This window comes from Pongo abelii, chromosome 16 (genome assembly GCF_028885655.2).
Source record: "Pongo abelii isolate AG06213 chromosome 16, NHGRI_mPonAbe1-v2.0_pri, whole genome shotgun sequence".
In the NCBI taxonomy this organism is placed as follows: domain Eukaryota; kingdom Metazoa; phylum Chordata; class Mammalia; order Primates; family Hominidae; genus Pongo; species Pongo abelii.
Genome location: NC_072001.2, coordinates 61,240,660 through 61,253,799, shown reverse-complemented (window position 1 = coordinate 61,253,799; position 13,140 = coordinate 61,240,660). Strand labels below are relative to the sequence as shown.

General features: G+C 40.8%; 1 protein-coding gene across 2 annotated transcripts in view; it reads right to left on the bottom strand.

The window, feature by feature from the left end:
* Nucleotides 1-4,555: 4,555 nt before the first annotated feature.
* The window catches only part of AQP9 (aquaporin 9), a 54,930-nt gene continuing 46,345 nt past the window's right edge, over nucleotides 4,556-13,140 (bottom strand). Inside the window, exons 5-6 of one of the 2 annotated variants that reach the window (XM_024232535.3) lie at nucleotides 11,118-11,335; nucleotides 4,556-6,508 (exon numbers count right to left, since the gene is read on the bottom strand). In XM_024232535.3, coding sequence (XP_024088303.2) covers nucleotides 6,334-6,508; nucleotides 11,118-11,335 — 393 coding nt within the window. In that variant the 3' untranslated portion in view covers nucleotides 4,556-6,333. The remainder of the gene's footprint in view (nucleotides 6,509-11,117; nucleotides 11,336-13,140) is intronic. The other variant, XM_024232536.3, reaches the window with a different exon arrangement.

Genomic DNA, 13,140 nt, shown 5'->3' with positions numbered 1-13,140 from the left:
AATGTCCACAATGACTGCATATTTGATGATATTAAGAAATTGAGAAATTATTGATACTTAGTTTATGTGTGATAATGGCATTGTGGTTATGTTTTTAAAAAGAATTTTTATCTTTTAGAAATACATCTTAAATATTCATGGGTAAAATGATATCATGTCTAGGATTTGCTTCAAAAAAATCCCAGGGGAAGAAGTGAAAAGCAGAGAGGGTGAATAAGTAAAACATTATTGGCTATATTTTGGCAACTGTTGAAGCTGAGTGAAGGGTACATGGGGTATCATTATACCATTTTCTCACTATTGTGTATTTTTTAAATCTTTCATAATAAAATAAGATAATCCTACTGACTTGTTTTAAAGACTGAAAAATAAAACTGAAAGCTTAGGTGCTTGAAAGATAGTTCCTGAAAGACATGTGCAACTGAGAAGGATTGAATTATAAAAAGCAAGGCAAGAGCTTGTAACCAAATTTTAATGACATTATTCCATGTTTTCAAACTCCCACATATTATAATGACATCAGTAATAATAACAACAGCAGAGGCTGTGGCAGCAACAGTTCATGTTTTTATAATATATACTATAAGGTTGGGACTTTTCTAAGAACTTTACCTTAATTATCTCACTGTTATTATTTCTACTTAATCCATGAGAAAACTGAGGCTAACTAACTTGGCTACTGTACTAGCAAGTAGAGGAACTAGGATTTGAACCCAGAGAGGATGACTCTGTACTGCATTAATTCAACTAATTTTCATAGAGCAACTACCATGTTCTAGGCCCTGGGGCAGAGGTGGAGAATTAAAGAGCAAAACGTCTTGCCAGCGTGAACCTTCTATTCCAACAGGAGGAAACAGACAAAATCCAACAAGTTTAATACAAAATATGTGTATTTTAGGGAGGGTGGTAAGTGCTGGGGAGAAAAATAAATCAGGAAAGTGGGTAGAGAGTGATGGGTGATCAGAAAGGCCTTACTAACAGTGACATCGAATAGGCACCCAAAGGAGGTGGGGTAGGGGATTTCAAGTAAGAAAGACATCAGGTGCAAAGGCCCTGTGGCTGGGGCTTGCTTGATGGGTTCAGGGATCAGGATGGAAGCCTGTATGGCTGCAGCCGAGGTGACAGACAAAGGGGAGAGCAGTAAAGACCAGGCCAGGAAGGTCAGAGCATGTGACACTTCTAAGTACAGTTGGGCTTTTATCTAAAGATCATGCAGGCTGCTGTGTTGATTACAGGCAGCAGGAGTTTAAGCAGAAAGGTAGGGAGACCTATTAGGAGGCTTTTCTAAGACCTAAGAGACAGAGGCCGTCGCTTAGACTATGGCTGTGTGTGAGAAGAGGTCAGATTTGGAATACATATGGAAGGTAGAACTGACAGAATTTTCATTAATAGCCTATGCTCTAAACCACTGTGCCACTCTTAAAATATTTATTCACATTTATAATTGAAATTAAAAATGAAGACATTCTCTCTTTCTGGTAAATTAATCAAAGAACATTTTATCTGCTGCAAGACAATGAGCCCAAAGGAGACCATCTGTCTGCAAGGAGGCTCGGTGGTGGGAACTGCAGGAGTCTTGGCTCAGGACGGAGGGTGACCGACTGGTCCTGGTATTGGCACTGAATCCTGCATCCCATGCAACGCTTGAGTCCCAAGCAACCTGGGATGGTTGGTCACCCCACACAGACACGCGGTTCGCATCCCATCTCTTTCACTCTTCACTCTGGAACTTGGTACAAATTGTTTAAGGCCTCGGCCCTCAGTTTCCCCATCTCTAAGTGGAGATAATAATCTACTTGCTGAGCTGTTCTCAGAGTCTTAGAAGTCCTGGATATGAACGTGCTTTGTGAACTGTGAGACACTAAGAATTAAAGCACAAGAATTGTTCTTTAATAACACGTTACGCAGGACCTTTGCATCGGAGGTACTCGGGCCCCTGGACCGCCCTGCATCCTCTGCAGGAAGGAAGTCAGGAAGCCTCTCTCCTGCTGGGAGCCTGAGGCGGAGGGCGGAGGGCCACGACGTGGCCTATCCACATGAACAGTGGTCCGGCCTCTGGAGCGTCCCTCACAACCTCCAGGACCCCCAAGGCTCCCGCAGTGTTTCCTAAGACCCCACAGTGAGGGAGTTGAGGGCCCCGTGGAGGAAGGTGCTGCGTGTGAGGGGCTCTGGAACACAGGGGCGCACGCTAGACTAGGGACGCAGTGGCAGATAGTAGGACTTCCTCACTGGGGGCTATGCCTGGAACCCATGCTAGTTCTAAGAGGCCACGGAAAGGCTTAAATCTCTCCTGAAATCACATCCAGAAAAAAAGAATATAATCGAGCTTGTCACCAGAACAATTACAAAACGATTTATTTTAATTGATACTTTCAGGGGTGGGGAGAGGTCCACAAAGGCAAAAGTGTCGAAAGCTACTAGAAACATAAGATAGCCCTGGAGGGAGACAGAATCCAACTGGCTTGGGCAGCATCTCCATCCACACAGAGTTCTATGGATTCATGTTCAGTTTGCCAGGCGCCCTCTTTTCACTAATCCAGAGACAGCATCTCTTGAATAAGAGCTACTCCATTTCCAGCAATAAGAAAGAGATTGGAGCATGATTGGTTGCTTACCTATCTGTCTGTCTATCATCTATCTATTTATTTTTATACAGACTTAGACAGTCAACACAGTAAGTGTGACCAGGACTACCATTGCTTCTGTGTATCGGCTGTGATTAGTAAACATGTTGTCACAGAGAACTTAAATTCCCGGTTTGAGAACTGATGTACCACATCTCTTTGTGGGTAATGTTTGCTGGATTGAGTAATTCTGTTCACCCTGTCTAATTCATTTATTAAGAAGTCTTTGGAAAATGACCTGAGATTAAACTAATATGGTCTTTTGTAGGTTATATCCTTGAAACTTTCATAAAAGTGTGCACCAACAACTTATCCCAAGTCTTTATCAATGATTTTCAAACTGTGACACTGTGTTCTGAAACCCCACCCCCAGCTGTGACACACACACACACACACACACACACACACACACACACAATTTCTCTTCAGAGATCCCTTAGGGGCTGCATTGGGGGTGTGTTTTTAAGATGATATCACAAGCAGAATGAAGCTCCTGATCCCCCTCCCTTTTTTTATTTATAGCAATTCCAGTTCACTTGTGGGTGTCATATAAGGTTTTATTTGAACGATAGGTTCTGTGGCTAAATAAAACTTATAAACCATTCTCTCTAACTGGAAGATGTATTTTTTTCCCATGACGATATTATTGAACATCAATATACCTTACAGTAAGACGTGTGTGTGTATGTGTGTCTGTGTGTGTGTAAGCAATTTAAAGGAAATAATAATTTATATCAGAAGGATAACATTTTACATATGGCATTTTTACGTGGAGTATCCTGTTTAACAGCTGAATATTGACTGGTTGTTACTGGTTAGAAAAGCCCTGCAACCTTTGACATGCTCTGAGATCTCAACTGGTTAAAGAATCAGAGAAATTATATTTTTGGCATTAAGATAAATGCTCCTATCAAGTTTTTCGATTCATGAGGGGGAGGGAAGGAGGAATGTTACAATTCTAACTCTTAAAGCAACTATTTTAAAAATGGATGAGTTGGCTCTATCTAGTTGACTTCGGATACAGATAATTCAACCATATAAACATTCTCTTGGAAAATAACTCCACAAAGGTAAATCCACTTATTTGTAAACGGGGGTGGGGGTGGGGAGAGAATTTGAGTGTGAGCACCTGGAACAAAAGCACTTTTTTCCATTGAAAAAAATCTTCCTGGGGTTGATTTCCATAATGGTACATTTCCTCTTTATAAATCCTAGTCATCAATCATCAAATTGTGTTTAATGAGCACCTGCATAGATCATAGATTCCACAGTTCATCCTCAAAACTCAAATTTTGAGTTGCCTCTTGCTCTAAGAATTATAGTCCACCCCCAGTGTTTGTTCCTGGTTTGTATGGCACCTTTGCTCCTGGCTGAACTTGAATCAAGGTACAGGATTTCAGTATCTTCTCTTACTCCCCTCCCCACCTTTCCTCGACACCAAGGTCTCCCAGCCTCAGCATTATTAACATTTTGGGCCAAATAATTATTTCTTCGGAGGGTTGCCTTTGCATTGTAGGATGTTTGGCAGCATCCCTGGCCTCTAGCCACTAGAGGCCATTAGCATCCCCTTCCCAGTTGTGATAACCATAAAAGTCTCCAAATATTGCCACATGTTCCCTTTAGAAGTAGGGAGGGAGGAAAACCATTGCTCTAATCCATGAGGATCCCAAGACTCTGGAATCCTGCCAGGAATTACCTGGCCACTGCTGGACACGGTCAAAGAAACTTTAGACCCGTGTGATTTACCCAAGTCAATGTTCTCAACCCTTGCTGCATTTTAGAATCACCTGAGATGTTTACAAAGGACCAACTGGGCACTAGTATTTTTTCAAAAGTTCCCCCAGGAAATTCAAATTTGTAGACACAATAGACAACCTCTGAACTAGACGTACTTAGTAATCTTAGTACTTATAAAAACCAACCAACCAACCAACAATGACCCAACAATTTTATTTCAAATAGGAAATATCCAGGTAGCTTCAAAGCAAGAAAAAAAAAATCCCATATGTCCATAGATTGTAGAACATAAGTCATCAGAAACATTTCACATTTGCTTTCTGTTGTTCTGTTATCAGCACAAAGCAGTTGGGAAACCGAATGCCTTTGGGAATTCTGGGCTTTTTGACAGTTTGACTGAAGGTGCATCCGTTGATGTAGAGCATCCCCGGTGCTTGTAACTCATAGGCGGTCTTTTGTCAAAAGTAACATCTATTAGAGGACTTCAAGGGGAAAAGACTGAGCCAGAGGAAATCCCCTGAATGTAATGTTTGGTGCTGGCAGGAAGGAAGATCAAGACTTAGCAAGACCAGAGGTGGCTTAGGAAGGGAGGCCTTCTCATAATGTTTTTCAGCAAATGAAAGTTATGATTAAATTGCTACCACTTTCCTTCATTTGTACTCAGTAAGTGTGGGAATAGACCCAGACAATGAGGGTCTTTGTATCTTAAGATTGAGGAACATTTTGTCCAGAGGTGTATATACTCTAGAAGCTGCCAATTCCACTTCTGGCCAGCCAGGAAGATTTGGCAAAGATTCTCAGCCAGCTACTGATCTTCTGAAAGGTAGAGGGATGCATTAGATAACGTTCAACTTTCCATGTGCTCTTGGACAACTCAACTTATCTTCCCAAAGATTTTGTTTCTTTATCTGAAAAATGGGCAATGTGGCATTTGCCTCAGATAGTCTTTATGAGGATTAAATTAGATAATGTGTGTGAAAGTGCCTTGCGAATTGTTAAGCCCAATAAGGTAATATTATCTTTTTGGAGACCTCCCACTCTGAAGATTCAGCTAGACCAGGATCCAGTGGCTTTCAGTTTTGGCTTCTAGGGCATGTGTAAAATAATGGACAAGCACAGTCGTGGATATAACTTGTCAAATGTCTGTTCTCAAGTGGGCAATTAGGAAAATACATTTGAGCTAAAAAGACAGAGTGATGTATTTTTCATGACTGAGGTTACAATTGTATTTTAGGTTATTATATACTAAAGACTAGGAAATTAATTGGTGTCCTCTAAAATGCAGGAGAGCAAGAGATTAATCTGATAAATGGTTTCCATTAAAAATTCCATTTGGCTTCTCAAATTCATCTTGTCTCCTGCAGTTTCTGAATGCCACAATGTCCTCCCCTTGTGCCTTCCAGCTGCATTCTCTTGCTCCCTACACCACTAGGTTTGGAGAATATCAGTATTTATACAAATCCAGTAGCGCAGCAGAACTAGAAGCTTAACCCATTAGCTCCCTAATTCATGAATATGTTGACTGAAACCATGGTTTTGTCTTTCAATTTAGGGTTTGGTTGGTACTCAGAATGTAATCTTTGTCGATACTGAAGAAAAGGGTTTTGGTAACACCATTTTATACAGATAGTGCAGCTGAGACCACCCAAATGAGACTATCGTCAAGATGCCAAGTTATTAGTGCTTACCTAGCAAGAATTCCCATCAAGGATGAAATAAACAGGGCAGGAGAGAAGGCTGTTTCAGGGGACAGTCAGTGTTATTCTGGGGGTTGCAGGTGGGGGACACTGGTAGAGAAGTGGTCATTGTTTCCAAACTTTTACTCAGATGCTTTTCCAATTAGGTGTCCCATATGGCTAGCAGAAAAAACTGGGTGGATTCCACCTCAGGCGTACAAAAACACAGGACACTTAGATGCCATCTTTCTGAAGAGAGTCCCAAACTGATTGCAGATCCAGAGCTGAGCATGCCACTACATGATGACACTGAGTTCATATTTCTCTGGTTTGTCCTCAGATTGTTCTGCCTTAAAGACTGAGTCAGGCTCTGGATGGTGGATTTCAATGACAAGAACATAGATGAGGCCTCCAATGACAGCACCAACCATAGGGCCCACTACAGGAATCCACCAGAAGTTGTTTCCAGCTCTGAAATCAAACAAGAAATTAGTGATACATTTCTTGGCCTTCCTCCTGGTATTACTGTCTAGTTTTTCACTCACTTGTTAGTCTTTCTCACGCTCATGGTTCCCTCTTAACTCAGCAAGAGCTAAGTATAAGGGGGGCTCACTGCAGCATGGCAACTGTTATCCTTGACTTTCCACTACACCTGATTTCAGATGATCTATTTCATTGTCCTACTAATATTTGTGAGATATTATGTCTTATTTATTTTCTTTTTATAAAATATAGTGCCTGAGCCCATCGTTAAGATTGAGGGCCCCTAAGAAAGTTCAGGTCAATTATTCGGAATTGCCTTTCCCTCATCCTGAAATAATGATGCCTGTGGATTACAAGTAGAATGTGGAGAGATTCCTGGGCATCACTAGTGTATGAAGACAATCAAACTAATCAATCAGGAAATGTTTTTCAATCAATGAATGAATTTTAAAAAAATCTAAGGTGGACGTGTGAATTGCCTTCTAAATATAATTTAAATCAGTACTTATTTTTTAAGGTCTTAGCTTGAGTCTACCCTCTGATAAGGCTGTCATGCCATGACTCTCTTCCAGAAATCCTCAATGTCAGTACATTACAGCAAAGCTATAATTCTGGGGAAAAGCAGGTATCTTTGTGAGTTGTCACCATCTTCTTTGGAGAGAGAAAATCCATGTAAATAATTTCTTAGAAAGGATCAGGAAAGGAAACAAAAGTATACAGTATGTTGTTTAAGGATATATACATTTAAGATAAAAGTATTTTTAAAAAGCGGGGGAATGGTAAACACAAAACTTCAGGATAAATGCAGAAGGGGTGGGAGATGAGGAGTATCCAGAGGCATGTGAGAATTTCAGTGTTCTAGTTGGATTCTAGAAGGACCCATAGCTGTTCTTTTCATCATTATGCTTAATAACTACACATATGTTCCATGTGGCCTTTTGTGTATCTCAAACTTTGATTAGAAAGAGCGATAAAGGAAATAAGCAGGAAACGAGAACCCTGTCCTAGAATCCAGGAGACTAAGTCTAATCTCAAGATTATCTAGAAGGTCTTTGAGCAAATCAAACCTCCGTTCCCCACCGTGAGCTCCATTTCCTCCATCTGCATGGTCCCTTCCACCTGGGGCACTGAAGTGGTCTCTGAAGTCCTCCATTGCCCATATGCAGGGTTGATGGAAGAGCACTGAGCCTTAGCATGGCAGCCACCAGATGTCACTCTTACCACACGGCAGCGAGGATGCTGTACTCGGCCGCTCTCACAGTGCCCTTCCCAGGCCCCAAATCCAGATGGATTTTTCTAGGGGAGGCACATGGAGGGTGGCTGCTTCTCCCATTTGGCTGTAAAGACTTGAAGTCTTCTCTAGAGGTCAAAACATGAAGGGGATATAAGCTACCTGTTGGGTCCATCATTTCCTTTTATGGCAAATTTCTTCCTGTCGTTTTGCAGATGAAGGTCTAAGATATCAGCCAGAGTACATGTCCTCTTCAACTGGCTGGATGCTTTTTCTTTTATCAGACTGGACATGTTGTATCAGGTTCACAAGTCACAAATGGAGGCGCTCAGATGTGGTTACCTGCCTAGCCTAGTCCTATATGCACACAAATAGTGATCATTTGCACACTATGATTCGGGAGATGCCAGGAACATGTCTGTGTTAACTGTCAAAAGGACCATCTTTAGGGATTCAATAGTTTGGGTCAACTATTTGAAAAATTTAATAATACTCCTGAGAGCTTTCACTGATTAAGTCATTAACATCTTAATGTGAATAAGTGGAGAGAACTTTGATGGGAAACATCTTAACATTTAAAGGAAAAACCAACAGTCAGCCAGGGTCTGTTGACTCTTGCCCTCATCAGACCCTCTGGCATCTCGCTGTCCCTGCCATCATTCCACTGCTTGCCGTTCAGGGTTACATGGGGACCTGGGAACAAGGTAGCCTTGTTTTTTTCCTAAGACCTTAGGTGTAGGTCCAAGCTTGGATATCTACTGAGGGATTTCCCTTGAATATAGAACTCTGAGGAAATGAGACACTCTAAGAACACTTTGAAAGCCTGTTGTCCCTCAAAGGTTTTGGGGAGAAATTTTTGGTTGAGGATTACCAGCCAACCCTGCTCTTTCCTAATGGGTTTCTACTTACCCACTCTCTCCTTTTTCAATCAGTCTTATAGGATGATGCCAGATTAATTTTGCTAAATTGACATTCTAAACCTGCCAAACTTCTGCCCCAAATACTTTGCTACTCCCTATAACCTACAAAACAGGGAGCAGAAAAAAAAACCAAAATTCTCATTCTGGGAGTCCAGGTCCTCTATGATCTGACAACGGCCCTTTCCAACTTTCTTTCTGCACCCTTCCAGCTAGACTAGATCACTTGTGATTTTAACATTGTGTCTTTGAGTAACGGTTCTCTCTGCTTGAGATAATCCTTCTGTTGCCTGTTTAAGCATATCCAAATACTATAAATGCTCCCACTTCCACTCCCATAATTCTTAAATTTGGAGCTGTAGACCTCTAAACTCCAGGAGTTCATTAGTCAAATCTCTTTAATGGCACTTGACCGCTTCAACCTTGTGTAAGAGCTTCTGGAATAACCTCTTAAGTAGAATATAAACACAACAGTGAAGGACAGAAACTAGGTCTTATCATCTTTAGTGGAGAGCCTTGAGTAAGACATCAAGTAGCTGCATGAATGAATAAATGACTCCATGGAAGGGAAAAGATCCTGATGCTAGCTAAGGACATGGAACATTAGGTGATTCCAGCATTTTCCTTCACATGGGTTCTCCTAACATATACTTAACAGAGCAAAGAGACATTGGGCAAGATCTCCATCTGTTTTGGAACCACCATGTCTCTTTGACTTTTGAATGAATCACCAAGGAGGGCTCAAAGGGGGTGGGAGAAGAGCATGGTCTCCAAGACTGAGACTCTGGAAGGTGGAATTAAGGGAAACGCATTGGCTAATTCTGGGCTCTGGGAATAAGGAGATCCTTAGGACATATGTTTTTGGTGCTCCATTGGAAGGATACAAGAGATCCATCCTAGTTGGGGACATTTTCATGTTCTAGTTGTGATCATTCTAGGACAGAATTTCTCAAACACAACCCTATTAACATTTTGGACTGAATAATTCTTTGTTGTGGGAGGTGTGCTGTGTGCATTGCAGGATGCTTAACAGCATTCCTGGCGTCTACCCATTAGATGCCAGTAGCAGCCCCTTCCCTCAGGTCCAGCCGTGACAACCAAAAATGCCCTGGGGAACAGTTGCCAACCTCTGGTTGAGAACTGCTGTTCTAGGAAATTTATTGCATTGTCAATTTCTTGAGGACAGGGAATGTTGACTGAGTTGCTTTGCATCCTTCAACTCCTAGGAAGTGTCCGGCACATAGAATTAATTCATTCTTTTATTCAATACCTTTTTATTCAGCCTTTCTATGAGCTACACCCTGTTCTAGGCACTGTGGATATACCAGGGGAAAAGGCTGTCAAGTCTCGTGGCACTTACACTCTAGACGCCTGAGTGCTATCTGTTGTGGTGATCTCAATGGTACCAGTTATTTTAACTTCTTTTTCACCCTGGTGAAAGGCAGGCCAAACTCCGATGACTCTATGTCTAGGTCATCATTTGGGAACACTCACGTCCTTTGTTCTCACAGGAAACATTAAAGTAGAATTTGCTCACACATGTTTTTCCTACTTTTCTCCATGGTAGAGCCCTGTTTCCTGATGAATCAAAGTGAGCTCCTTCCCCATAGGGAGTTGCCATGGGTGGATGAGGATGCGCCTCTGTGACTGCATGCAGGGAAACCAGGAAGTAGTGAAGGGGCAAATTTTGTCCTAGAAGATAGGTACCAACAGCTGGCATATTTCCTCAGCACATTCTGAAGTAGAAAGCGTGGAGTCTTGCCATTTCTGGGGCAGAGGCTCGATCTTATGTCTGTCCTGTCCGAAAGTTCTTACTCATATCTCCAGAACCAAGTCAGCTCTCACATTTGCAGTCGTGTCTTTCCCAGCTTCCCTGGCAGTTACTCACTCGTTATCTGTGTTCCTGCAGCACTTTTAGGGGTTGCCAGAGCGCTTATTATATCGCTCAAGACAAGTGCTTTTGCTGATTTGAAATTTCCTTGCTTAGCACAGTGACTAAAGCATAGATAATGCCCAACAAATATCTGTGGAATAAATGCAGCATAGGTTGCATGGTTCACGAGGAAGAGCCCTGTAGTGGCATCAGAGGATGCAAATTCTAGTCCACTTTATCACAAAGTGAATCTGCAGACAAGTTATACAGCTAAAATGTTCACATAAAATCATATAGCAATTGAGGGATCATTATTATGTGGGACAGTTTTATCTCTATTGAATTTACCTAGAGCCGCCTCTCTTTCTCTGTCTCTCTCTCTCTCTTTCACACACACACACACACACACACATCGTGCCACAAAATACCAGTGAAATGTCCCACGCTTATGACCAGAGTGTGCAGTTAACGTTGGCGCTGTCGTCTGAACTTCCCTGGATCTCCATGTCAAAGCCCCGCCCCGCTGGTGAGGCACAGCATGACTCTGTCTCTCTCCTCCCCACCACTGTTACTTACCTGAAGACTTCAAACCCCCAGCCTGCCAAGGCAGTGAAAAGTCTGGGACTCAGGTCTCGAGCTGGGTTCATGGCACAGCCACTGTTCAGTCCCAAGGAGGAAGCAATAACAATAATCAGGAGGCCGATGACAATAGGCTCTAGGCCTCTGGGGGCTCCCAAGTTTCTGGAGTCAAAAATGGCAAAGACGATTATGAGGAGTATCGTGGTGGCCACCACCTGGAGAGGGAGAAGTTGAGCCAGAGCTTTAGCCTGCATTCTGCTCACTTGCATGTCTCAAAATCATCCCTTCTTACTATTTTACAATATTACAATATTACTATTTTACTTATATTACAATATGCCTAGTAATAACTGGCACGTACTGGGTGAATAATTGTGCCAGTCTCTCTTCTTTCCACAGCAATTCTAGAGGAGAAGCTAATATAATTCTCATTTACAGATTGGTTACCCTACGCACTTAGTAGGTGGCAGTCAGGTTTGGATCCAGAGAGTTTGGCTCCAGAGACTGTTATCTTAATACCACACTATCCTGTTAAGCTACTACTCAGCTAAGTAGAACGGCAAGCTGCAGGCTGGAAAAATGAATGAAAGGCTTGTTCAAATTGGTGAGAAAAGCAATGTGAGATATCAATAGATGAGTGTGCAAAGGAAATGAACAGAAAATTCAAAAAAGGAAGACAGAATTAGGAAAGCAGTGGTAAAAACTCGTTTGTGATAAAATAAATCCAAACAATATCAAATGTTAGGAAAAGGATACTCATTATTTCAGGCTTTTCTAATAGATCTAAACAAGTACTATGCTTTTAAAAGGAAATTCAGCAATAATTTAGCAATATGCATTCAAAAACATAAATTTATTTATACAATTTGATGCTGCTGGATATTTGAGAATTACACAATGGAAATAATCTAAAACATGGAAAAATCATTTTAAATTGTCCACTTTAGCAAAATTTATAGTACTGAAAAACTGGAAGCTTTTACTCTTTTTTTAGTCCACTGTATAGCCATTAAAAACTATAAACATAGAAGCTATGTAGTAATATTTAAAAATACTTATGACATTAAGTGAGAAAAATTTGTATTTTTTTGTTTGTGTTTGTGTTTTGTTTTGTGTTTTATACAGCTGTCCCTTGGTATCTGTGGGGGATTGGTTTCAGGACTTCCTGCAAATACCAAAAATCAATGGATGTTCAAGTCCCTGATGTAAAATTGTGTATTATTTGTATATAACCCTATGCACATCCTCCTGTATACTTTAAATAATCTCTAGATTATTATAATACCTGATATAATGTGAATACAGTATTGTTTAGGGAATAATGACAAGAAAAAAGTCTGTACATGTCCAACACAAATGCAATTTAAAAATATTTTCATCCATGGTTGGTTGAATCCATGGATGCAGAATCCATGGATATGTATGGTTGACTCTACTTAAAAACACACATAAAAGAAAAATTTTAAGACAATAAACAAAAATGATAATAGGTATTTGAATTGGCCAATTATAGCTGGTTTCTATGTTATTAATTTTCCAAGCTACTGTTTTACTTTAACAGTTAAATGATAGCTATTATTTATTGAACATTTATTATGTGCCAGGTACTTCATATGCTTTATCTCATTAAAACTTCACAGTAATGCTGTGAGGTAAATCCTGTTATTATTCTCAGTTTATAGATAAGAAAACTCGGGTAGAACAAGGTTAAGATGCTTGTCCAATGTCAAACTTGTAAGCAGAAGAATCAGGATGGGAACCAGGCAACTGATTTTAAAGTTTAAGTTCATTATCATTTCATCTGCTTTCCAAAATAATAATGTTAAAATAATTTTTAATTAATATTAAGAGACACATGTTCCCCCAAGAGCACTCTTCTCTGGAAAGCCTTCTCCAACTCTCTCTTGCAGAGTAAAAGCTCCCTCCTCTGGGCTTCCATGACATTCTGACTTTACTTCTATCAGTGTCCTTGTCACTCTGCAAAAGAGTATCTGTTTACTTGTTACACTGAGCCTCAGAC